At 35.8% G+C, this 25,641-nt stretch overlaps 1 protein-coding gene across 6 annotated transcripts in view; it reads left to right on the forward strand.

The window, feature by feature from the left end:
* The window catches only part of PHYHIPL (phytanoyl-CoA 2-hydroxylase interacting protein like), a 55,248-nt gene that overhangs the window by 18,959 nt on the left and 10,648 nt on the right, over positions 1–25,641 (forward strand). For all 6 annotated transcript variants that reach the window (XM_008270105.4, XM_051823882.2, XM_008270107.4 and 3 more), the window contains 3 exons: positions 14,813–15,009; positions 16,716–16,890; positions 21,412–21,529. In XM_008270105.4, the coding sequence (XP_008268327.2) occupies positions 14,813–15,009; positions 16,716–16,890; positions 21,412–21,529 (490 nt within the window). The remainder of the gene's footprint in view (positions 1–14,812; positions 15,010–16,715; positions 16,891–21,411; positions 21,530–25,641) is intronic.

Below are 25,641 nucleotides of genomic sequence, written 5' to 3' on the forward strand. Positions count from 1 at the left end.
AATACTTATTTTGAATACAGAAAGGTAGTTCTTTTGAAAACAGCAAGAGTTCTTTTCTCAGCCTTTTACTTAAAGAATATGAAATAGCTAATTTACCTTAAGAATGTTACAAATAGATTGTTTAGTTCATGTGGTGTACATTTACTCACAGCACAGCATCTGAGTAAGCCAAATGTGAGGCCAAATGATTTTTATAATTTGTCTCCAGTAAATTTCAAAAGCCTAATTGATGTCTTTAGAACCAAGTTAAGATTTTCTCAGATAGAAAATTGGTTACCATTTTATATCTGATTGTCTGATGCAGCTACTCATGGCTGTCAAGAATTCCTAAACTGACCACTGGGGTCAAATTGTGAATGCCTTACTGTAAAATGACTTGAGTCCAGTGAAGTATCATTTGGGTTAAGAATATTTCAGAGATTCTTAATACTTTGATTTTTGTTTTCTGAAATTGGATTTTATTTAATCTTAATTTTAGTTCAACCAACTTTTGTGTTCTGTACATGTGATATTTGTACCATTAACTGTTATGGAAGTTCAGTATTATATATCCGTCTCTACACTGTAATGTACTTTTTCACAAATGAGCAAATAAGTAGTATCCTAATTTTTTCAGTTCTAGTCCAGTTGAGAACCAAACATGGTAGAAAGGAAATACACATATAAGATGAAACCATTCTGTTAAAACCCTATTATACTGAATTTGAATTAAAAGTGTGGTTGTTTGTGGAAAGGGGATTTAAGTGACGAGGTGACATGGTAGGTGGACTTTTTCATAGCATGTGCCTTGGAATTTTTGAATATTAATCAATCTTTGCTTTTAGAGTGATGAAATCATTTAGAAGTATTTGGCAATGTGAATTCTGGCTTATTGTTTTTGTCTGTGCCTGAAAGAAAACATTACTTGGGGTGTGGTTTGCAGGATTTACCCATATAATGTGATACAGAATATTGTGGTATCATATCATATAGTGTTTTAATACAGTTATTAACTGCTTTATCGAATTACAGAGGTGATTGTTGCATTCTAATAGGTCATCACCATATTATTACAAGAAAAATACTCAGTTTGGTAGCTGAGAGACAACTGAAACATTTGAGAATTTATTTAGAGGCTTTGAAAATCAAGTGATTAATAACTAAAATTTATTTTGCCAGTTCATCTGATGGTATTTTAGAAGTATAAAAGTAATACACTATTTCCAAACTCAGGGTATAGATGTGTTCCTTTATATAATTATTCACTTATTCAGTACATATGTACTAATTTTGGATACTGTAGCAATATTGGTGACAAAGGGATCACAGCCCCTGTATTCATAAATCTTATGCACTAGTGGGAAAAACAAATTAAATACACAAATAAACAAATAGATGATAACATGTAGAAATTGTAGAAGTGCTGTAAATAAAAAAGAATTTCAGGAATCTGTCATTAGTTGTGGGATAGACTTAGATCAGATTGAGTAGTCACAGAAGGCTTCTCTGAGAGATGATACTTAAGTTGAGACTTACAGATGAGAAGTAGTTTTAAAAAATGGAGGTAAAGCATTACAAGACAGGGCATGCAACCTTCAAGGAGCAAAGAACTTGAGTTTTTAAATTATTAAAAAGGTGAGTGCCAGCATTGTGACATAGCAGGTAAAGCCACCCCCTGCAATGTCGGCATCCTATGGGCATTGGTTCATGTCCCAGCTGCTCCACTTCCAACCCAGCTCCCTGCTAATGTGCCTGGAAAAGCAGTGGAAGATGGCCCAAGTGCCTGGGCCCCTGCACCCACTTGGAAGACCTGGAGGAAGCTCCTGGCTCTTGGCTTCAGCCTGGCCAAGCCCTGGCTGTTGTAGCCATTTGGGGAATGAACTAGCAGTTGGAAACCTCTTTCTCTGTCTCTCCCTCCCCTATCTGTAACTCTTTGAAAATAAATAAAATCTTAAAAGAAACTTGCTTATTAAAAAAAAGAATTAGAAGGTTAATTAGGGGTCGGCCATGGCTTATGAATATATATTGAAGTGCCTTTCAGACTCCTGGATACTTTGTCTCAATCCAGCTCTCTGCTCATGCCCTTAAGAAGCAGCAGAAGATGGCCCAAATATTGGGCCTCTGTCACCCATGTGGAAGACTAAGATGGAGTTCCTGGTTCCTGATTTTGATGTGGTCCAGACCTTCTTGTTAGCAGCCATTTGGGCAGTGAACCAGCAGATGGAGTATCTCTCTGTGTCTCCCTCTCTCTCTCTGTCTCTATGTGTATCTCCATTATTCTCTATTGCTCTGCCTCTAAAATAATAAAATCTTTAAGATCAGTTAACCTGTATTAGTTATTGAAGTCTATAATTTATGAATGGAGCATCTAGTGCTCGGTAGCCACATTTCCCTGATGGCAATCATAATAAATAGCACAGGTAGAAAAAATTTCCTTTATTGCTGATATTTCAGCATTGTTTAGAAATTTGGTGCTGGTCAACAAAGAGAATGCTGGCCTCAACCCCAGAGAAACACTAACTTTTCGTTAGACAAAGATCTGGAGAATATGAAGGAGTAGTTAGTGAGGTAGGAGAAAAACTAAGAACATTTTAATACTTAATATATTTATTTGAAAGACAAGTTAGAGGCACAGAGAGAGAGTTCTTCCATCCACTGGTTCAATTCTTCAGTGACTGTAGGGGCCAGGTCTGATCCAGGCCAAAGCCGTGAGCCTGGAACTATATCCATTTCTCCCATATGGATATCAGGGGTCCAAGTAGTTGGGCCATGTTCTGCTGCTCCCCTGTAACATTAGCAAGTAGATAGCTCAGGGTCAAACAGCCAGGAGTAAAATCAATTTTCATATGGTGTGCCAGCATCTCAGGTGGCAGCTTAACCTGCTGTATCACAATTCTAGTTACTAAGAATATTTTAAGAAACAGCAAATGATCTTGAGACATGTATGGGAAAAAGATTTTTCTTCACTCAAAGCTAAGTTTGTGACTTGAGACCCACGTAACAACAACAAAAAGTACTAACTAGAAAAGCAAAGATTTTATTAATTTGTATTTCTTACATGACAGTCTTCAGAAATGAAAAATCAAAGAACAGGGAAAGCTATGTATATTTTATGCTAAGTCTGATGAAGTGGATAGCCAATGCAGAGATATAATTGAACTAAGAGGGATATGATTCAGTGGTAAGAAATTCTGGAGAATTTAGCAAGGCGCATTTGTTCTGATTCTTCCCTGTGACTTTGTGTCTTCAGAGAAAAAAATATATTCCTTTCTTCCAGGTATAGGGAAGACCCCTGTGGAATGAAAGTCTTATGAAAAGAAGTTCAGTTAATTTTTTTTTTATTTGACAGGTAGAGTTACAGATGGTGAGAGAGAGAGACAGAGAGGAAGGTCTTCCTTCTGTTGGTTCACTCCCCAAATAGCTGCTATGGCGAGCGCTTCGCCAATCCAAAGCCAGGAGCCAGGAGTTTCTTCCTGGTTTCCCATGTGGATGCAGGGACCCAAGCACCTGAGCCATCCTCCACTGCCCTGCCAGGCCACAGCAGAGAGCTGGACTGGAAGAGGAGCAACCAGGACTAGAAACCAGCACCCATATGGGATGCCAGCGCTGCAGGCGGAGGATTAACCAAGTGAGCCACGGCGCCAGCCCCTCAGTTAATTTTTATGGCTTGCTCCAGGGGAGAAGGATGGGAGAAAGTCAGAGTGATCTTTTAGTTTCTGCTATGCCCTCCAATGGCAAGATACTATATTTGGGCATAAACTCTATGCCCTAAACTCTATGAGAGAAAAAATGAAAAGTATACATGGATTTACTTCCATGCATTTTCTTGATGACCTGACAAGATATCTTTTGCTGCATCAGCATAGAAAGAAACTAGATTTGACTGAGTTTAAGAGTGAATAGGTGATAAAGAAATGGCATGTATTTGGAGTTAAGAAGGGAGGTAAATAAGTGATCATCTGAAAGGTTATATAGCAGTAAGTGCTTTAAAAATTAACATGTTTGTGCATGTTACAGGTTGTAACATAAGCTCCTTGAAAATATAAACCCTAGGGGCTGGCACTGTGGGATAGCACGTTAAGCCTTCAAATGTAGTGCCTGTATCACATATGGGAGCTGTTTCGAGTCCTGGTTGCTCCACTTCTAATCCAGCTCCCTGCTAACGTGCCTGGGAAAGCAGTGTAAGATGGCCCAAGTGCTTGGGACCCTGCACTCATGTGGGAGACCCAGAGGATGCTCCTGGCTTCAGCCTGGCCCAGCCCTGGCTGGTATGGCCATTTGGGGAGTGAACCAAAAGATGGAAGATCTCTCTCTCTCTCTCTCTCTCTCTCTCTGTGTGTGTGTGTGTGTGTGTGTATGTGTGTATGTGTGTGTGTGTAACTGCTTTCCAAATAAATCTATATTTTTATCTACATATATATATCCACTGTCTCATCAGTTCATCTTCGAATACTCTAACACTTAATGCCTTCAACCAATAATGCATGTCTGTTGAACCTGTAAGTCAGCCTTCTCCATGAGAAAAGTTTGTAATATTTTACTTTTCCTAATCATCAAAATTTGTGTATTTACTTATGGAGAACTGCTTTTGCTTTTTCATAATGTTGAGGTGGCAATTGATAGTGTACTTGACTACATTTTGCAAAAACATGTTCTTGTCTATGTTTATTTTGCCACCAGGGCACTTTTTTGACTTCTAGTATAAAGAGAATTTGAAGGGATGGAGAGAAAAGATGTGCTTATTAATATTAATATTAATACTATTTAGAAAGATAGATTTCAGTATGCTGATGAATTTTGTAGTAGTACTTTCATTACAAATATAGCCTCAGTTTTAAAAGAAAAACACATTAAAATGTGATATTCTTCAGTCTTTACAGATATACTTGGTGAAAATTGGAATTAAATAAAATGACTAGTTTGTGAATAACAACTATTATATATATTAAGATAAAAAATTTTAAATTTTCAATGCAGAGGAAATGCATATCTTCATTTTCCTCTATGATATCATATTGTGGTATTTGTATTTCAAAGAAATATTTTCTCTTGAAATGCTTTAGCTGCTTTTGTACATTATGAAAACTGTTGTAAGTATTTGCTAATGTATATAGCATTTAAAATATTTTGGCATCAATTTATTGAACCTTACAATGAAAATGTATATGTTTAAAAATATTTATCTAGAAATATGCTATGCAGTTCTACCTTATTAATCATTATTTACAAATACAATTTGGAATACTGTAATATACTTATGATTCATAATGAAAATGTAAGGAAAATTTAATGTAAATCACTTCCTACTATATAGATGTAATAGGATTCCATCAGTCTTACCTTCATTGGAGAAAGTTTTTTGTTTTTTTTGTTTTTTTTGTTTTGTTTTTTTTTTTTTGGTAAAGATTCTTACCATTACAAACACAATCTCTTTTATCCAGGGAATTTTGAGTACTTCTAGCATAAACCTTGGACTAACATCAGGCTTTTACACTCTTTGACTCATTGTTTCTTTCCAGCTGATCATTCAAAGAAAAATTTTTAATATATAACATAAATCTCATTGAAATCAGATAAAAAAGTGCTGGTCAGTGCCAATGCTCTGAGTCATCAGAGTCCCTGAGCTAAGGATTTTTGGTTACTAAGATGTTCCTGTTTATCTTTTTTTTTTAAACATTAGGCCTGCATATCTGTAGTTTTCATATTAGGTGGCATGGATCCATGTTTTTGTGGTGCCTGAAGTTTATGCAATTTTGGGTACCCTTTAGAGAAAAGCAATGTAAAATTATAGGTACAAAATCAAGTCAGATTTTAAAAATAAAAAATAATGTTAGCTACTAAATTTTCTTAAGAAATAATAATCTGTATTTATACTTAAAAAGAAATCAAACGCTGGCGCCGCGGCTCATTACGCTAATCCTCCGCCTTGCGGCGCCGGCACACCAGGTTCTAGTCCCGGTCAGGGCGCCGGATTCTGTCCCGGTTGCCCCTCTTCCAGGCCAGCTCTCTGCTGTGGCCAGGGAGTGCAGTGGAGGATGGCCCAAGTGCTTGGGCCCTGCACCCCATGGGAGACCAGGATAAGTACCTGGCTCCTGCCATCGGATCAGCGCGGTGCGCCAGCCGCAGCGTGCTGGCTGCGGCGGCCATTGGAGGGTGAACCAACGGCAAAGGAAGACCTTTCTCTCTGTCTCTCTCTCTCACTGTCCACTCTGCCTGTCAAAAAAAAGAAAAAAAAGAAAAAAAAAAGAAAGAAAGAAATCAAATACCCAGGTATGTGCACATAAAGATTCCTTAAAGCTTATGCTTCCTGAGTTTACTGAAAAATTCACCTCTGATGGTATTTTATGTATCATTCTCCTAAATTTTTTTAATATTAATTTATTTATTTGAAAGAGTTACACAGAGAGAGGAGAAGCAGAGAGGGAGGGGTGAGAGAGAGAGAGAGAGAGAGTGAGTGAGTTAGTTCTATCCACTGGTTCACTCCCCAATTGGCCGCAACGGCCGGAGCTGTGCCAATCTAAAGCCAGGAGCCAGGAGCTTCTTCCGGGTCTCCCATATGGGTGCAGGGGCCCAAGGGCTTGGCCTGCTTTCCCAGGCCACAGCAGAGAGCTGGATCCGAAGTGGAGCAGCCGGGTCTTGAAACGGCACCCATATGGGATGCCGGCGCTTCAGGCCAGGTGTTAACCTGCTGCATCACAGCACCGGTCCCCATTCTCCTCAGTTTTAAAGTGAATCGCCTGAGTATAAATAATTTGAGTAATCTCTAGTTAGACCACAAAACTAAAAGTAGCGGATATGATTCCAAAGCCTTGTCTGATTCTAAAGCCAATAAGTATAGAATAACTAAGTAGAATAGAAGAAATATATGACCTATGTGGGTAGAGTACCATTAGAGTTCTCAGAGAGAAGCTATCAACGAACCCTATGGTGGTCAGGAAAGGCTTGCAGGAGGTGGGGCCTGACATCAACTTTGAAAACTAGAATGTAAAATATGGTTAGATTCATATATTCATAAAACATTTATTGTGTCATGTCAACCTTATATATTGTGGGGGACCTTCTTTAGAAAAAAGAATGCATAATTATAAAAATATTATTTATTGCACTAAGAAAGTAAACCTTGCAAATGAGGAACATTCAGAATGTCAAACTTCATTAATCTCATGGTTATTCAGCTTGTATTATAAAGTAGCAGTATGGATTTTACATGCAAAATTCATCCTTTTAGGAGGGGATGTGCAATCTATTCTCACCATATTATAGAAGTTGCTTTGAAATTAGCTGATGTTTTCCATGCTGAAAAATTAATTTTCTTTTCAAACCCTTTTTGATGCCCTTTTACTAGATTTGGACATGCATTTCTTATATGTATTCATTTTTAAAAAAAAGTGTTATTTAAAATAAGAAGTCAAATATGCAGAGTTGGGAATAAATTGTTGCAGTGTTAATAATTCAATGTCTTGCTCATGGAATAAATTCTATATATGGTTTGCTATTTCTAAATATACTGGATGAACAAAGATCATTATTAGAGAAAGTGAAAGTAGGAAGAATGTTGAGTTGACATCAGTAATGGGTAGATACTCTTTTCCTTAAAGTAGGTTTGGGCTCTTTCAGTAATTCCATGTATCTTTGTCAGAGTTTCTGGTTGAGTACAATATATTAAATACAAAATATATGACTTAGTTAGGTCATTTAAAAATAACAATGGAAAAAGCAAACCAAAAAGCAAATAGGATTATTCTAAGAACTTGTATTTACTCTATCATAGTGGAGAAAAGGAACAACAGGAGTAGTTCAGACCCTAAGTTTAATGCAGGTTCTGCCTCCTTTCACCCCAGTTTTGTGGTGAATTGCTAATAACTAAAAAATTGAATAGATATGTCTCTTGCCTACTCTGACTTTTATGTGCCTTTGGGTGTCCTTGTTGAGGACAGAATACTGTAAGGTGACAGAAAGTTAGGCATAGTCAGCTGCTAAGTAAATCAGAGTTGATCTGTTGTGCTTTTTATTTGTTTTCTCAAAGTGAGACAAAAATATCACCAAAAAGAATAGAAGGCATTGACATTATTCACCTAGTATATTTGTCAGTGTATAAGTTAAAGAGGAAGAATTTTAACTTCAAAAGAGGTTACCTAGGTAGGGCTGTAAAACATCTCAGTGTGAGAACTTGGACCATATACTATTCCCACTCAACTACACTATGGAATCTCAATTAATTGTTGTATTGCAAAGAAGTATTATCAGAAAAGAAATGAGTTCTTGAATTAATTTATTTTAATCATGAGGTGATGTAAATTAGTGTCAACTGATAAATGCCAGAAACTTAGAAGTTGTTCATTTGAGAATATATGGTAACCTTAGGATTTCTTTTTAAGAAAAGATGTATGTTTTATTTGTTTGAAAGGCAGAGTAACAAAAAGAGAGGCAGAGACAGAGAGTTTACTCCACAGATGGCTACAACAGTCAGCTCTGAGCCAGGCTGAAGCCAGGAGCCAATAACTCTTTCCTGGTCTACCACATGGGTGGCAGGGGTGCTAGCACTTGGGACATCTTCCAGTGCCTTTCTAGGTACTTTATCAGGAAGCTGGATCAGAAGCAGAACAGCTGGGACTCTAACTGGTGCTCCAAAGTGGGATGCTGGCAGTGTAAGCAGAGGCTTAATCCACTGTGCCACAAGGCTAGATCCAACTGTAAGATTTTTTTTCTTTAATTATCACTGTAATTTACTTTTTACTTTATTTTTAAAGGAATTTATTTATACATTCGAGTCTCAGGCTCACAGCAAATGCACGATAGTTACTATAACGCAATCCTTATGACCATAATGTAAATTAAAAATGTTATCTAAAAAATTTAATAAGATTTCTTAATTTTAGAGTTGAGGGTGACTGTAGAGAATCTCATGCAAAGGAATTCTCTTCTTTTACAAATAAGGAGCAATGTAGATTGATTCACCTGAAACAATACAAGTAATTCTAGAACAACCATGGTAGGCAACTGTAGTATGGCAATTAGAAATCTGCACTTTTATGCCAAAGCTTTTGGCTTGTTTTTGCATTAGTTATTTGGCATTGAACAAGTTACATAACAACTTCTTCCCTCATTTCCACAGTCTGTTAAAATAATAATGGTGATAATAGTTAATTCATAAATTTTTATGAGAATAAAAATATATGTAAAAAATATCCTCAGAATACTGTCTGGCTGACAAAAGTGCTCAATAAATGTTTCTGGTACTAAAAGCTCTAATCAGTACTATGAGTATATTTCAATATTATCTGTTAGGGTTAACAGAAACTGCTTGTATGGTGGCCCAGTGGCTTAGATCTTATTGTCTAGAATTTCCATCTAATATTTTAATTATATAAAATCATTTTTCTTTGTTACAGATTTCTGTTTAACTTTAGAAAAACTTTCTACTTTATTAGTCACCATCTACCAAAGTCTTTTTCAACTTTTTTGTTGAATCATTTTAATATTCTTTGAAAAGTAAGGAGATAAATGAAAAACAAATTTAACTCATCTTTAAAATGAATTTAACAAAATACCCTCATTTTATCATTGCCATTTTGGCTTTCATAGGAAGAACTGACCAAAAATCAATTCATTTTATTCACTGTTGTTTAGCCCATGTACATATATTTTGAATAATTGGACAGCATGGTAGATACTGGATGAGTTTCACTCTTTCATTTGCTGCTTGTTATTGGTACTGCAGTTCAACTACAGGGGCATTGATGACTTACTTTCTAAAAGTCTTTAGTCGTTTTAACTTGGAATTAGCATTGGGTATGGCTAAGAGAGATAAGCCTATAAACGGGAGTATAAAGCATTTATTTTGTACTTTTTGTTTCACTGAAGCAAGAATTTTGTTGTTTCTTCTGTGTACTGGAGAATCCAAATGCTGTATGTTAAGGGTTAGCACCACAGGGATAAACTTGTCTTCTTGGTTTTTCATAAAAGCCAAAAAGTCTAAAATTCATAAGATTTGCAATTGAGATACCTTTGGATACTGACATTTTGGACTTTTGAATCTGAGGTTTCATACTGGTCTTACTCCTTTGCTTTTGTTCACCTAAGTTACCTTTATGGAATAAAACATTTTCATTAATAAATAAGTATACAGTTATTCCCTAATGGAACTGTTTTCCTAACTTTCTAACAGTTGAATTATCCATATCCTCCATTTGTAATTGATAACCCTTGTAGTAATGAGAAACTGTCAAAAGTGTGTTGATATCATATTTCATCAGCTCTGCAACTGGTTCAATATGTAGTTTCATCATTGATGAAGAATAAAATAGTACCTCATAAAACTTTCTTGGAAAATATATTGGAACTATGTTAATAAAGAAATGCTTTTACATGGATTTAAAACTATTCCAAGAGTGATAACTGCAGAATAATTAGACATTTTTAAGACCTCAAATTGGGGTGAAATGCCTTTCAGATACTGTGGTTATTGAAGAAATAACTCCTTCCTGGGTCAGCTCTGCAGCTCCTACATTTTAAAAATATTAACGATTTAGATGTGAAATTCCTATATATGCTGATTTTGTAAGCAAAAATGTAAGAAATGATTCAGAAAGAGTGACTTAAATATTTGGTGCACTGGAAAAAGGTAATAAAATTGTTATGTTGTATAAAAATAAAAAACGAGAAGCTGATGGAAAGAAAGTATGCACTAAGAAGGTGGCAAGTAACAAAGATGAAGACAGGAAATTAGATGTGATCTGATTTTTTAAAAAAGCATATTTGAGAAAAGCATGATGTAAATTAGAAATTGCTGAACTTAAATATCACATAAAAATTAGGAATTCGGGGCCGGTTCTGTGGCACAGTAGGTTAATCCTCTTCCTGCTGCGCCGGCATCCCATATGGGCGCCGGCTCTAGTCCCAGCTGCTCCCTTCCAATCCAGCTCTCTGCTGTGGCCTGGGAAAGCAGTAAAAGATGGCCCAAGTGCTTGGGCCCCTGCACCCACATGGGAGACCGGGAAGAAACACCTGGCTCCTGGTTTCAGATCAGCGCAGCTCTGGCTGTTGCGGCCATCTGGGGAGTGAACCAATGAAAGGAAGACCTTTCTCTCTCTCTGTCCCTGCCTCTCACTGTCTGTAACTCTACCTGTCAAATAAATAAAATATTTAAAAAAAAAATAGGAAATTATATCCTTTTTTAGCATGTGTAGATTTACTCAGAAATACTAGACTCTATCTGAACATCAATGAACATCAGCAGATTGGGATTTTAGAAGCAAAAAAAGTCTTTAAATATGACCAGAGGCCTGACATTCTGGAGTGAATTAGAACAGTTATGCATTAATTAGATGAAAAGATAGAGTGAACTAATAATTTCCTTTTATATCAATGTGATGTTAAATCAGCTGAAATGATCTGCTACATACCAGATACTGTATTAAATATTTTATATCTGCATTGCCTCATTTTATACTCACTGACCTTATGAGGAAACAGAGGCTGAGACGATTTTAAGATTTCCTCAGCATCAGACGTCTCTGTGTGGCATCATTAGAATTCAATTTTTATTTTTTATTTAGTAAATATAAATTTCCAAAGTACGGATTACAATGGCTCCCCCCACCCATACTTTCCCTCCCACTCGTACCCCTCCCATCTCCCGCTCCCTCTCCCATTCCATTCACATCAAGATTCATTTTCAATTATCTTTATATACAGAGAGAAAGGTCTTCCTTTTCCGTTGGTTCACCCCACAACTGGCCGCTGCGGCGGGCACACGGCGCTAATCCGACGAAGCCAGGAGCCAGGTGCTTCCTCCTGGTCTCCTATAGGGGTGCAGGGCCCAAGTACTTGGGCCATCCTCCACTGCACTCCTGGTCCACAGCAGAGAGCTGGCCTGGAAGAGGGGCAACCGGGACAGAATCCGACGCCCTGACCAGGACTAGAACCTGGTGTGCCGGCATCGCAGGCGGAGGATTAGCCTATTGAGCTAGGGCGCCGGCCTGGCATCATTAGAATTCAAATGTTTGTATGACTAGTAGGGACACTGTCAGCCATTCTGTAATTAATTGTGTTGTTAATTTAAATTATTTACTTTCTTTAACCAAGTAAGAAAGCTGTAAAGTTTAGTGGTTTTGTTAATAACTTGGACTTTAATGGGTAGTCTGAAAATGAAGAGTCTTAATATAATAAATCCTTTACAGGTTTGAGCTTTATAGTGTTCTTAATGGAAAAAAATATGATTTCAGCAAAGGTTCCCATATCACATTTTAATGTAAGGAACATTTTCATCAAATTTTAACAATTAGAAGAAAATTTATAAAATGTGCTGTACTGTATGAAGAAATCAGTTATCACTTTAAGTTTGAATAAAATAAGAGTAGTGGCAGTTTAAATGGTAAAATATGTTAGGTAATGTCAATATATTGAAATTGTATATGCAGTAAATAGGATCAAGTACAAAATAGTTTTATTTTTCTCTATGGATTGTAAAAAACAATTTTATTCTTAATGTGAAGTTGTATGGACAGAGTTATAGTATAGATGAATTACAGAATTTTCTATCATTAGTGTCTAGAGAGATTTTCATTAATACTACTACTGTTTTGAAGATAACTGCAATCCAAACAGTAGTTTGAAATGTGACCTTTTGAAAATAGGACAAAAATTACTGTTAGAATATTTATTTCCTTTCCTTTTCCCAAGGCTATTAAAGGGAGTCCACTTGGTTTTTTCCTTCTCTTGAATTCTGAAAAGTGTTAAGCCAAAAGCAATTTGGGGATTGTATGAAAACAGCTATGGAGTAAAGTAAAAAGTGGGAGAAATTTTTCTGGGAATTTCATGTATAAAGTATGTGGAGAAACTAGGATGTGATGGTGCTATAAAGAAGAATGAAAGTTTGTTTTTTTTTTTTTTTTTAAAGATTTATTTGAGAGAGTTACAGAGAAGTAGAGACAGAGAGAGGTCTTCCATTTGCTGGTTGACTCCCCAGATAGCCGCAACGGCTGGAGCTGCGGAGATCCAAAGCCAGGAGCCAGGAGCTTCTTCCGGGTCTCTCCCATGGGTGCAGGGGCCCAAGGACTTGGGCCATCTGCTGCTGCTTTCCCAGGCCATCACAGAGAGCTAGATCAGAAGTGGAGTAGCCAGAACTTGAACCAGCGCCCATATGGGATGCCGGCACTTTAGGCCAGGGTGTTAACCAGCTGCACCACAGCACCGGCCCCAGGAGGAAAGTTTTAAAAAATATTGTTCAACAAATAAAAGTGAAGAACTTAAAGGTATTTTGAAGTCAATTGTTGATTGCCGTTGGGTTCCTCTGGCCACAATACAGTTTGAGATAACATCAAAGATTTAATAAAGTTGGGATTTGTCAAAAGTTTTATTTGAGTGATTGGTGCTGAGTATAGCAGAGGAGAGAACAATTAATCTACACATAGAAGGTATTATAACAGGCTGGCATTCAATGTTATTGCTTTTTAATTTTTGTTAACCAAAATTTATTGTTTTCTGGTAAGGATTAAGATACGTAACTGGTATATGACCTACCATTTTTTTGTCATGTGAATAATTATTTCACTTTTTTCTCTTTGTGGAATTGAACATTATGTTGGCATGGGGAAAGGGAAGGTAGAAAGAAGTAGAATAAAATTTGAATCCAGTATGTCTTTATTGTATATGGAACAAACCTGGCAAGTCTGGGTATATTTCCTTTCTTTGTACTGTCATTCCTCATGTCCTTATCACTTTAAGTGATAGCATTTTCTCTTAGTAGAAGTGTGGAGACAGTCTTCAGAGTAACCAGGTATGAGATCAGTTTTTCAGTATTTCAGTTATATCGATTAACATGGGAATCATATTTTCTTTTAGCCTTATCTATCATTTTGTTACTCAAAATTAAATTTATCAAGATATCATAGGTAAAAGATTCCTAGAGTAATCCTTGACATAATAACTTGTAATTGAATTATCTTCAATGTTATTTAGATGTGTAATGTAATCATTAGCTGCTATTTCCATATATTTCCAAAATAAAAGAGGAACAGCAATTTTTATAGGTTGTCATTGCTACCTTATACATTTTAAAGGATTTTTTTTTTCACTTGAGAGAAAAAGATGGAAGAAGGGAGAGTGGCAGAGGAAGAGTGAGATCTTCCATCTGCTGATTCACTCCTCAAATGCCTGTAAACCCCACCCACCACGCGCATACACACTGGGCTGGGCCAGGTCAAAGCCAGGAGCCAAGAACTCAATCCAGGTATCTCCTATAAGTGGCAGGGAACCAATTACTTGAGCTGTCACCTGATGCCTTCTAGGTGTGTGTTAGCAGAAAGCTGAAATCTGGAGCAAATCCCAGGACTTGAACTCAAGAACCATAATCTGGGTTCAGGTGTCTCAATAAATGCCTTAACTGTTAGGCCAAATGCCTGCTCCTACCTCATATACTTTTAAAGAAACATTACTTTTATTTGACTGGACTCTTTGATTGTCAGCATTTTTATGACATCATCTAGCTTAAAACACCTGATACTACTCTAGGGCAGAACTGATTGGTCATGTAGGAAAAACGGATTCTTGGGGGCTTTTAAGGGTAAGTGTAACCATCAGTGTTTCTGTTTCAACTCTATGAAAGCAGATATTAGTGAAAATGTAGATATGGGAAGGCTTAAGTCATCTCTTATTGTAAATAGGACCTTAGAAACATCCTTTATTATCATTAGCACTCACATTACTTCATGATCTAAATTAAATCCTAGATTTAGTAACTATATAGTTGAATTCAAAATAGGTACACCTTGAAAATTGGAAAACAACACATTAATTGGAAACTACCTTTATGTGTATTGTTTTCTTTCAGGGAACAAATCACAAGACAGTGGCATAGCAGAGATGGAAGAACTTCCTGTACCACATAACATCAAAATAAGCAATATTACATGTGATTCATTCAAGATTTCATGGGAAATGGATTCAAAATCAAAGGATCGTATTACACATTATTTCATAGACCTTAACAAGAAAGAGAACAAGAACTCTAATAAATTCAAGCACAAGGTAAATGCAACACACACTTAAATTGACTTGCATCTTAAAAACATTTGTAGTAAGAACATTTTTTAAAAAATGGTTCATTAATAATATATTTTATATTGGCAAGAATAAAGATTATGTGATTTTAAAACCTAATCCTGTAATATATTTTATAAAAAATGCTATACTAATTGTTAAAAGATAATTTTCAAAAATGGTAAAATCATGGCTGTCATGAAGACATGAAATCAGTATATGCTGAAGATTTCAACTGATTAATAAGGAAACTGATAAGGTACTACATTGAATTCGTAGGATAACACAAAAAGATACTCATTTTTAGATCAGGTATATTGAAATTAATGTGGATGTAGACTCAAAAAAATGGGTGCAGTGTCCCTCCACTGGCAGAATTTATTTACAGGTATTTAGACAAGAATAACTGAATTGTTACTAATTCCTAGAGATTACAAAATTGTAGAATAGCTTCCATAGAATCAGAAGCAGATAGCCAGAAAGTTGTGCTACAGGCAGTGCATACGTCTTTATTGAGACACACATTTTTCCTCTGCTAACTGCCAAAAGAGGAATCTGATACAGCTTATAAGCATCATGTTATTTGTTAAAACACTTTAGGGCTGAAAATTGCTTTAGGCAGTTAATTTTCTGTTGTTTTGTTCATTTTGGGAGTGAAAATTTCTTGTATTGCCTTTTTGTTTTTAGAATGAAAATTACCAACTTTTAGATTTTTTTAGATATGTAATATTTCTGATGTTTATTTGCATACCTGTCTACATATCATACATCTTTTCTGATGTATATCTCTCTAAAAGCACCTGTAGAGAGGATAAGTTAACTGGTTTAAGTGTTCTTTCTTATGTTGTGTGAAAGAGAAAGCAAACTTAATCAGTCGTTATTGTTCCCAAGTTCTAATTTTGATTATGTTTCTTGGTGATACTCTGTTTACATTTGCCTTCTTGAAGCAGCTTGGAAATATTTAATATTAAATGAGCTCAAGATTTAACCCCCTTTATTTACTCCATACTTAGGATACCATGTCATTGAAAATGTAGTGTCCACTCATCTGGCATATTAATGATTAGTCCTTATTTACAAATACTTAAACTATTCTGTGACTCAGACTCAGTACCTGAATAAAAGTAAAGCAGATGTTAGCCTCATTTGTATTAAAACAGATCCATTTAATTAAAGTAATTTTTAAAAAAATTCTATCCTTTCACATATAAATTGTTTAGTAGTGGGCTAGTCCTGAAAAAAAAAAATAAGGTAAATTAAGCAAATGTAGTACTTTTAATATCTAATATATTGTTTTGTTCTTAAAAAAACTTTGTCATTTAGTATTAATGTAGTACTTTTAATATCTAATATATTTTGTTCTTAAAAAAAACTTTGTTATTTAGTATTACAGGTTATAGCATTTTGAGGAACATATAGTTCAGAAAAGAACATACTGGAAATCAAATCCATGAACATTTATGCTATTGATTAGCTGTGTGGTCTTGAGCAGGCCTCTTGATCAAGTCGGGGCTTTAGTTTTTGGATATGAAGAATAAGAGATTTAAATCTAAGTATCTTTAAACAAGAAAATTCTGTTGTCAGCTAGGAATTTAATAAACTTCCTAATTGGTTACAACTCATTAAAGTTATATGCTGAATTAGTATCTGTTCTCCCTTTCCTTCCATCCTTCCCTTCCTTTTCTCCCTCTTAGGATGTTCCAACAAAACTTGTGGCAAAAGCTGTTCCCTTGCCTATGACTGTACGTGGACACTGGTTTTTGAGTCCAAGAACTGAGTATACAGTAGCAGTGCAGACGGCCTCAAAGCAAGTTGATGGTGACTATGTTGTATCCGAATGGAGTGAAATTATAGAATTCTGCACAGCAGGTAAGAGAACGAGGTATAAATATAGGGAAAAAATAACCATTACTTAGTTGTTACTGAAAAGTAAATTACAGAAAATCTATTTTTGTAATTATAAAGGTGATATGTACTGAACTGGTCATTGTTGCATTGTCAATAGCACCGTGGAACAACAATATTAAATTGGTTTTGGTTGGACAGAGCTAAGGTTCTCAGTAGGAGCACCAAGGTGATTGCTTCAAATCATTTCTTTATAAGTTTTCCCCAAATGAAAGTTTTGCAAATAAAGACAGGTGAAGTTTGAAAACATACTCATCATACATTGGGTTTCATTTTCACAGAGATGTCTTTTTACTTTTTTTTTCATTACTTTCATTTTCACATATATTAAAATAAAGTTCAAAAATACTCTTATCTAATTTAGGGGTATTATAGATTGAAGTGTCTGTCCATAGCAGAAATGTTACTAGATGTTTCATTTAAATGCTGTAAGAGTCCAAACAACAACAACAACAACAACAACAAAAAAACCCTGTCTAAACTAGTGTCCTATGTGTGTATATATGTCTTTGTTCATTAAAATATACCTAATAGCCATTTGGCATTGGGAGATCTGATGTGGAGAGCTTGTGGCATTTGATGCTAAAGTGTACCCTAATATTCCATTAGATTATTCCAATGGAAATTTATCATTCTTCTCATTCACCTATTGTTTACTCATTAACCAAGAAGTACTCAGGGACCAGCGTTGTGTTGCAGCACATTAAGCTGCTGCTTGTGGTGTTGGTGTCCAAAATCAGAATGCTATTGGAGTCTCAGCTGTTCTATTTCCTATCCCGCGTCCTGCTAATGCACCTGGAAAAGCAGATTACCCAAGTACTTGGGTCCCTACCACCCATGTGGGAGACAGAATGGAGTTCTTGGTTCTTGGCTTCAGTCTGGCTCAGACTTGCCCATTTGGGAAGTGAACCAGCAGATAGAAGATATCCACCCACCCCCTTTCTCTCTCTCTCTCTCTCTCTCTCTCTCTCTCTCTGCATTTTAAAAACAAATCTTCAAAAAGAAAAAACACAAAAACAAGCATTTATTGAACAGTGAGGTATTGAAAGGATGAAAAGCTCTCTCTCTACCTAAGCACTTCTGTCATTCTTTTGTTTTTCAGAATGGAATTTTGTTCTCTCCTCTTTGTCTAGATGACTATTTCCTATAAAAATGTTGTGGGGTAGAGGCTGCAACAGTAAAAAAAGATGCTTCTAGAAAAAGTCTTGTAAACAATTTGCCTCACCTATTGCAGGTTGCTTAGCAACTTTCCTCAGCTGAGACATCCTTCAGATCAATCAGCTTTCCCCACTCCCCTCCCCAACCCATGGCCTCAGAATTGTATTATTTTAGAATCATTGCATGCTTAGTTCTTTATTTCAATACCTTCTGTTGTTTCTCAGTCTGCACTAAATATGAAATTTGTATGAACATGTTAAATGGATGCAATTTTACTTCTGTGTGATTTTGATTTTATCTGCAACCTTTTGTTGTTGTTGTTGTTCATTGAGGAAGTTGTTAAGGATTGTAGCATCTTTGTTAAAGATTTCAGTGTTCAGTGTTCCAGATTTCAAGAAAATAGTATCTTTCCAGTACCATATTTGTTTATCTTATGCCATAAATTCTAAGATGCACCATTTTATGTATCACTTAGAAAAAAATTCCACCAACTAACTTACAACAGTGCTTTCTTTTACATTTATTGTTAGGGACATGTCAGAGATGTTTAAATGTGTAAAAATGCATTTTAGAATAGGTGAGAAATGGTAGTAATCATAGTTCACTAATCAGTAATGAAATAGCTAAAGATTCTCTATTAACAATAGATATAAAAATTCTTCATAATACAACTTTTAACTGTATTTCAAGTGTCATGTTGGAATTAGCATTCACCTGATTTTTTTTTTCCTGAATTAAAATTTCTCTTTGGAATCTCATATTCACTCTTTCCTGCTTCTCCATTTTCATTCTACCCTACCAGGGAGGCTTAATCTAAGTAAGCACATAGGCACAATCTCTTTGACATTTTTTACAGGTTAGGCATCCCTACTTTGAATGTCAAAAATCTGATATGCTCTAAAATCTGAAATTTTTTGAGCATTAACATATGTTTTGAAAGTTTAGGATTTTGAAGCTTTTCAGGGTAGGAATGCTCAGCTGGTAAAGCCTATACCGATTTTTCCAAAAACTAAAAAACTCTGAATACAATTCTGATCCAAAGCATTTCAGATAAGGGACATTCAATCTGTAATACATGCAGTTTTCTAAAGGATGATAGCAAACAGTAACATAGTATTTTACACTAAAAGGTGCTATAGTATACCCGCCAAAACCCCCATTTGATGTTAGGAAAAGGCATCAAATTTTTTCTGCAGCTTAAGGAAGACCTTTTAGGATTTTAGTTCAGAAATATTATAGATTCACACAAACTCTACACATGTATATATTCAGTCTATTCTGTGATCTAGTTAACGATGTGACTGCATGTTTACTATGTATATGAAGGTAAATCTTGTATCTTAATATGATTTAGTTCTTGTTAACTATAACAAAATCCCTGAGACATTTATGAAGAAAAGAGGATTATTTTGGCTCAGTTTTGGAGGTTGAATGTCCAAGACTGGGTGTCTCCATCAATTTAGCTTCGGAAGAGGGTGTAATGGTCGATGGTATCTTAGCAGGAGAATGTGTAGGAGCAGGAGGTCACATTATTAGACAGGAAGCCAAAGAGTGGGGTCGTACACTGCCTTCTCAGGGCATGTCTCCAATTGAACTAAGGACTCCCACTTGACCCCCCATCTTAAAAGAGGTCCCACACTACCTCTAAGTACCACATCCCTGGCAACAAAGCTTCTAACACATTAACTTTTAGAAGACGAACTCAACCATATACAGACCATAGTACTCCTTTAATTATATACCATAATTTGCTTAAGGAAGTTATAGGATAAATAAGGAAAATGCCAGTTTGGAGATGTGTGACAATATTTTTCTATAAATCGTGCATTTTTATTTACATGATTAAAATCTAAGAGGAACTTAAAATGTCCAAAACTGTTGAGTTTATCATAATTAGAGATTATTTCACCCATGCTTTCTCAGTAACCTTGACTCTGTAAATTTTGAGACAGCTATTTTATATAAGTTGTCTTTTAAGCCAGACATCTAATTCAATATTTATTGAGCTTATACTATGTATGAGGCACTGTGCAAGGTATTGGAAATAAAATAGAATGCCACAGGCCAAACTCTTCATTCTGTGAAAAAGATGATACCACGTATTTATCCCAGACTTAAAAATAATGATGCCATAAGAAGTCATTTTTGTCTCTCTATATATTTATCTTTCCTTAGAATCCTCCCTTAGATTGCTAGTTCCTTGAAGCAATTTTTTATCTTGATTATCTGACTTTGTATTCTGACCTGTGCATTATATGATCTAATATAAATGTTTATTGACCCAGGGAAACAGTGGGTAAACCGAACAATGTTGCTGTGAGCAGTTTAACTAAGTTGGTCTGTTTGGAAAGTCTTAACTGTGATTAACCACGAAGTTAATTCTCGTGCAAGAGTTTGACAATGAAAAATTGGTAAAAAGTGTCATTACTTTCACAGTATCATTAGATTTCAAAGGGTGTTGGTACTCAGACAATCAACTGGGAGCTAGCAACCAAGTCTCGTAAGTTACTGGTTATATGAACATTGGGCAAAATCATTAAAAAGTTTGATAAGCTTCAATTTCTGCATCAATAAAATAGTCATTTAAAGGGAAAAGTTTTATTTATTTGAAAGGCAGAGAAGACAGACCAAGAGATGAAGAAAGAGATCTTCTATCTGCTTATTCACTCCTCAAATAACCACAATGGCCAGGGTTAAGCCAGATCAAAGCCAGGCACCTGGAACTTCATCTGGGTCTCCATGTGGGTGGCAGGGCCCAAGTACTTGTGCCCTCTGGTGCTGCTTACCCAGCAATATTAGCAGAGAGCTGGATTGGAACCTGAGCAGCCAGGGGCTGAACTGGTGCTCCCAGTGGCTTACCTTGCTGCACCACAAACACTGGCACCTAAAATGCTAATATTTAATCTGTCTTAACAGCTTTACAAAATAAATGAGCATTATTATTTCTGCTTTCCAATTTTGTTATTGATTGCAGATTATAAACTATCAGCTTATTTTATTGACTTTATCACTTGCTCAAAGAAAAGCTAGTCAGGTGCTGATGGACATTACTTGAGTTATGAAAATTTATTTAGCTTATTTTTGTTTCAGTATCTTCCATTTTGTAGAGTGAAAAAATATAAACATAATTCTAAGCAGCAATGATAACTTAAATACATTTATAAAATGAAAAATGTGCCATACAATGAATGATTTCTGTTTACAATTTTATTTCCTATTCACTAAATTGAATTCCCTAAAGGTTAATTTAAAAAATCTTCAATTTATTAAATATGTAATTTATTTTTTGGTGTTCTGTTTTTAATGGACTTTCTTGGTTATTTTCAGACTACTCAAAAGTTCATCTAACACAGCTGTTGGAGAAGGCTGAAGTGATTTCAGGACGTATGCTTAAATTTTCAGTTTTTTATCGTAACCAGCACAAAGAATATTTTGACTATATTCGGTAAGAGTAAAAATATATTGACTTGTTTTACTAAATACTCTAAATTCTAGGCTCAGATTTACTTTGACTCTATTTCTGTCAATTAGCAATTATTTGCATTTAAAAATACTTCATTATAGCTGGCTTTTATTTCCCACAGAAATTTAGAAAAAGATTATAGGATTTTTCTCACTTCACTTAAATTTCTTTCCATAATCATTTGTAATAGCAATTCTTGTCTGTTTGACCAGATGATTTTTTAAAATATTTATTTGAAAGAGTTACAGGGAGAGAGAGAGAGAAAATCTTCCACTCCCCAGGTGGCTGCAATGGCCAGGGCTGACCCAGACTGAAGCAAGGAGCCAGTAGCTCCAACTGGGTCTCCCAAGTTGGTGGCAGGGGCACTTTGGCCATCTGCTATTGCTTCTCTCAAGCCATTAGCAGGAAGCTGGATTGGATGTGGAACGGCAGGGACTTGAACTGGCACCCATATGGGATCCTGGCATCCCAAAGGGTGGCTTTATCTCCCCCACTCTACCGCCTCCCCACCCCCACCCTGCTAAGCCACGATGCTAGCTTCTGACTAGAAGATTTTAAACCTGTGCTGTTATTCAGATTGATAAGCATTTAATTCATACATTCCTCTAATTCCTAATCACAGAATGCCCACTTGCCTTATACTTTGAAATTTTCTCTTTGGCGTTCCTTTCATAATATATTGTAAATCAGATGGGATTTGCAAAGCTTCTGCCTAAGTACAAAGTGGAAATGGTTCCTGCGAAGTTGAAACAATTCTATCTTATCAGCGGTTTTAGTAGTTGTAGCAAATTTTCTTCTACAAATGAAAAAATGTTTAAGATGATAAATAGGTGCATGTTTCACAGTAAAACTAAGACTTATAAATGACAAATGCTAGTTTCTGTAACTTCTACACAGCAATACCTGTAGTGTGTCATTTTAAAAGCCTTGGTCTTACCTTAGACTCTTAAGGATTTGGAAGTTGACAGGACTGTGTATATATATATATATATATATATATATATAAACAGGAAATTTTTTTATTTTTATTTTTCACACTTTTCGTCTCTTAAATCAAGATCATGGTTCCAGATTTAAGTCAGTTGCAATATATGAAAAAATTTTTAAAAAGTGTAGTTAGGCATCAGTGTTCTTTAAATAAAGTATTTTACCATAGCATATTTTTAATACATTTTGGTGTGAAAAGCAGTCCTGCCTTTTCTTTGATTATCTCATGTAAATACAGAATTTGGTCCATCATTCTCTAGACTGGTAAAGTATTCACCCTCGAGTTTATGTAATTCCTGGTGTATGTCATTAAGAGTATAATCTGATAATAAATTACTGTGCTTGTTAGTTGCCAATTGGAATGATTATATATACTCAGCAAGAAGGTGTTTCTTTATTAAACATGAAATTTGAAAACAAAATTTTCCACTGTTGCTGTTGTCTTAAGAAATAGATGAAGCAGATAAATAATTTTATATTTGGTGCTAGGTTTAAATTTCTTGAGAATTACTAGTGTCTGTGTTTTGTGGCCACTGGAGGTCAGTATCACCCTAGCATTTTTTCACTGTCCTTCACGTGGGCACTGGCCTGTTTTCAGTCCTTCCATACTTTAAAATTTCCTGCATCTGTTTCCAAAAATTCTTCCAAGAAGTAAATAAAAACATAAAGACAAAGCACCAGAAAATGGATAAAGTCATTAGAGATATTGTATGATTTATTAACGAATTTGCTTTTTTTGAATTTTCAATGATAATTATAAAACAGGTGAAATCCATTTAGATATTTGGCAAGGCATGAGTATAATTTCTTTTTTAGTTATTCTAAAAATTTTAATGACATTTAATATTGCTCCTTTTTTTTATGGGATATAATGCAATGTTTCAACACATATACAGCATAAAGTGATCAAACCAGGCAACTAGCTTTTCCATTTTCTTATCTTTTGTGTTTAGAAACCACAAGCTCCTCTCTCCTATATGTTATATCACATGTTGGGTGGATTATAGTTCCTCATATAACTCATAATAGAAATTACGAATTCAATCTATGTTGATCCAGTCTTCCTTTATTTCCTCTACCCTCCAGTATCTCCAGGCTCTACTAATCAGTGCATTTTTTTAGCTTCCACATATAAGAGAAAACAAGTACATTTGAGCTTCTCTGTATCTTACTTCAACCTGCATGTAGTTCTAGCAATTTTTATGCAAATGTCAGGATTTTTTTTCTTGATGAATAATAATCCACTTTGTGTGCAGTTACCATATGTTCTTTATTCATTCATCCATTGATGGACATATCTTGGCTACTGTGAATGGTGTTTCAATGAACAATAATCTTGGGAGTGCAGATATCACCTTCATATTCTAGTTTCATTTCTTACATACCCAGAAGTGAGATAGCTGAGTCCTATGACAGATCTTAGTTTTTATGAAGACCCTCCATACTGCAGAATGGCTGCACAAATATGCATTCCCACTAGCAGTGCATGAGGTTCTCTTTTCTTCACCATTCTCACTAGTGTCTGTAAACTTATTTGTCCTTTTCATAATAGCCATTTTAACTAGAGTCAATACTTATCTCACTGTGGTTTTGATTTGCATTTCCCTGATGACTAGTGACGTTGAACTTTTTTTTAAGGTATTTGTTAGCTATTTGTATTTCTTCTTTTGAGAAGTTATTTGTTTAGATTCATGTCTATTTCCTGGATTTTTTGTTCCTTATATATTCTGGATATTAATCTTTTAATAGATGCATAACTTGCAGATATTTTCTTCCATTCTACTGGTTGTCTTTTTATTCAGTTGATTTATTGCTTTTGATGTACTGAACTTCTTAGCCTGAATTAATCCCATTTGCCTAAATTTTATATGTATTGTGAATGGGATTGCTTTTATAACTTTTCAGTTAGTTTATTACTGGTTTGTAACAATGATGATTTTGCAGTTTTTACTGAATTTTGCAGATTTTACTGAATTTGCCAATTTTAAGTCTCGTAGTAGATTGAGTTTATTGTGTGTTGAATCATTCCATTTACTATTAAGATTGTTCTTCAGAAATACCATCATGTGAATAGTCACGGCTGCAAAGTAAGGAAGGACCATCAAAGTAGGTGGTGGCTAGTGCTTCATCCATCCAGAGAGGTCCTAGTGGCTCTGGAAACTGGTGGTGATCACAGAGGTAGTTTTGGTGGCAATGGCAGCTTTGGTTGTGGGGGAAATCTCAGTGGTCACGGTGGCTGTGGTAACAGTGGGGATGCTTACAATGGGTGGAATGTAATGAGGGAAGCAATTTCAGAGGTGGTGGAAGCTACAGTGATTTTGGCAATTACAACAATCAGTCTTCAAATTTTAGACTCCATGAATAGAGGAAACTTCGAAGGCAGAAGCTCTGATTCCTGTGGTGGTAGAAACCAATATTCTCCCAAACCATGAAAGCAAGATGGCGTGGTCAGTTACAGCAGCAGCAGTTTCTATGGCAAGGGCAGGTTTTAATAATTTCCAGTCAACAAAGCATAGGAGGAGTGGCAAGCCAGAGAAGTGACAGGGAAGCTATAGGTTACAACAGATTTGTGACCTTACTAAAGCACAAGGCCTATCTGCTACAAAGAAGACATGTTTTAGACAATACTTATGTATATATATAAAAAAAAAAAAAAAACTTGACTCTACTGGAGACTAATTGTGTAAGAGGTTTAATAGTTTTTAGTTTCCATTCTGTGCAAAGTATAAAGCATTCCAACCAAGTGTTTTAATGTTTGTTTTCACACTCACGCTGGTGATTGTTCAATGTAATAGTCTGGTCATGATGTAGATAAATGTCTAAGAACATTGTGGCAGGCGCCGCGGCTCAATAGGCTAATCTTCCGCCTGCGGCACCGGCACACCGGGTTCTAGTCCCAGTAGGGTCACCAGATTCTGTCCCGGTCACTCCTCTTCCTGTCCAGCTCTCTGCTGTGGCCCGGTAGTGCAGTGGAGGATGGCCCAAGTACTTGGGCCCTGCACCCACATGGGAGACCAGGAGAAGCACCTGGCTCCTGCCTTCGGATCAGCGCGGTGTGCCGGCTGCAGCGGCCATTGGAGGGTGAACCAAAGGAAAAGGAAGACCTT

This window comes from Oryctolagus cuniculus, chromosome 15 (assembly GCF_964237555.1).
Source record: "Oryctolagus cuniculus chromosome 15, mOryCun1.1, whole genome shotgun sequence".
Lineage (NCBI taxonomy): Eukaryota > Metazoa > Chordata > Mammalia > Lagomorpha > Leporidae > Oryctolagus > Oryctolagus cuniculus.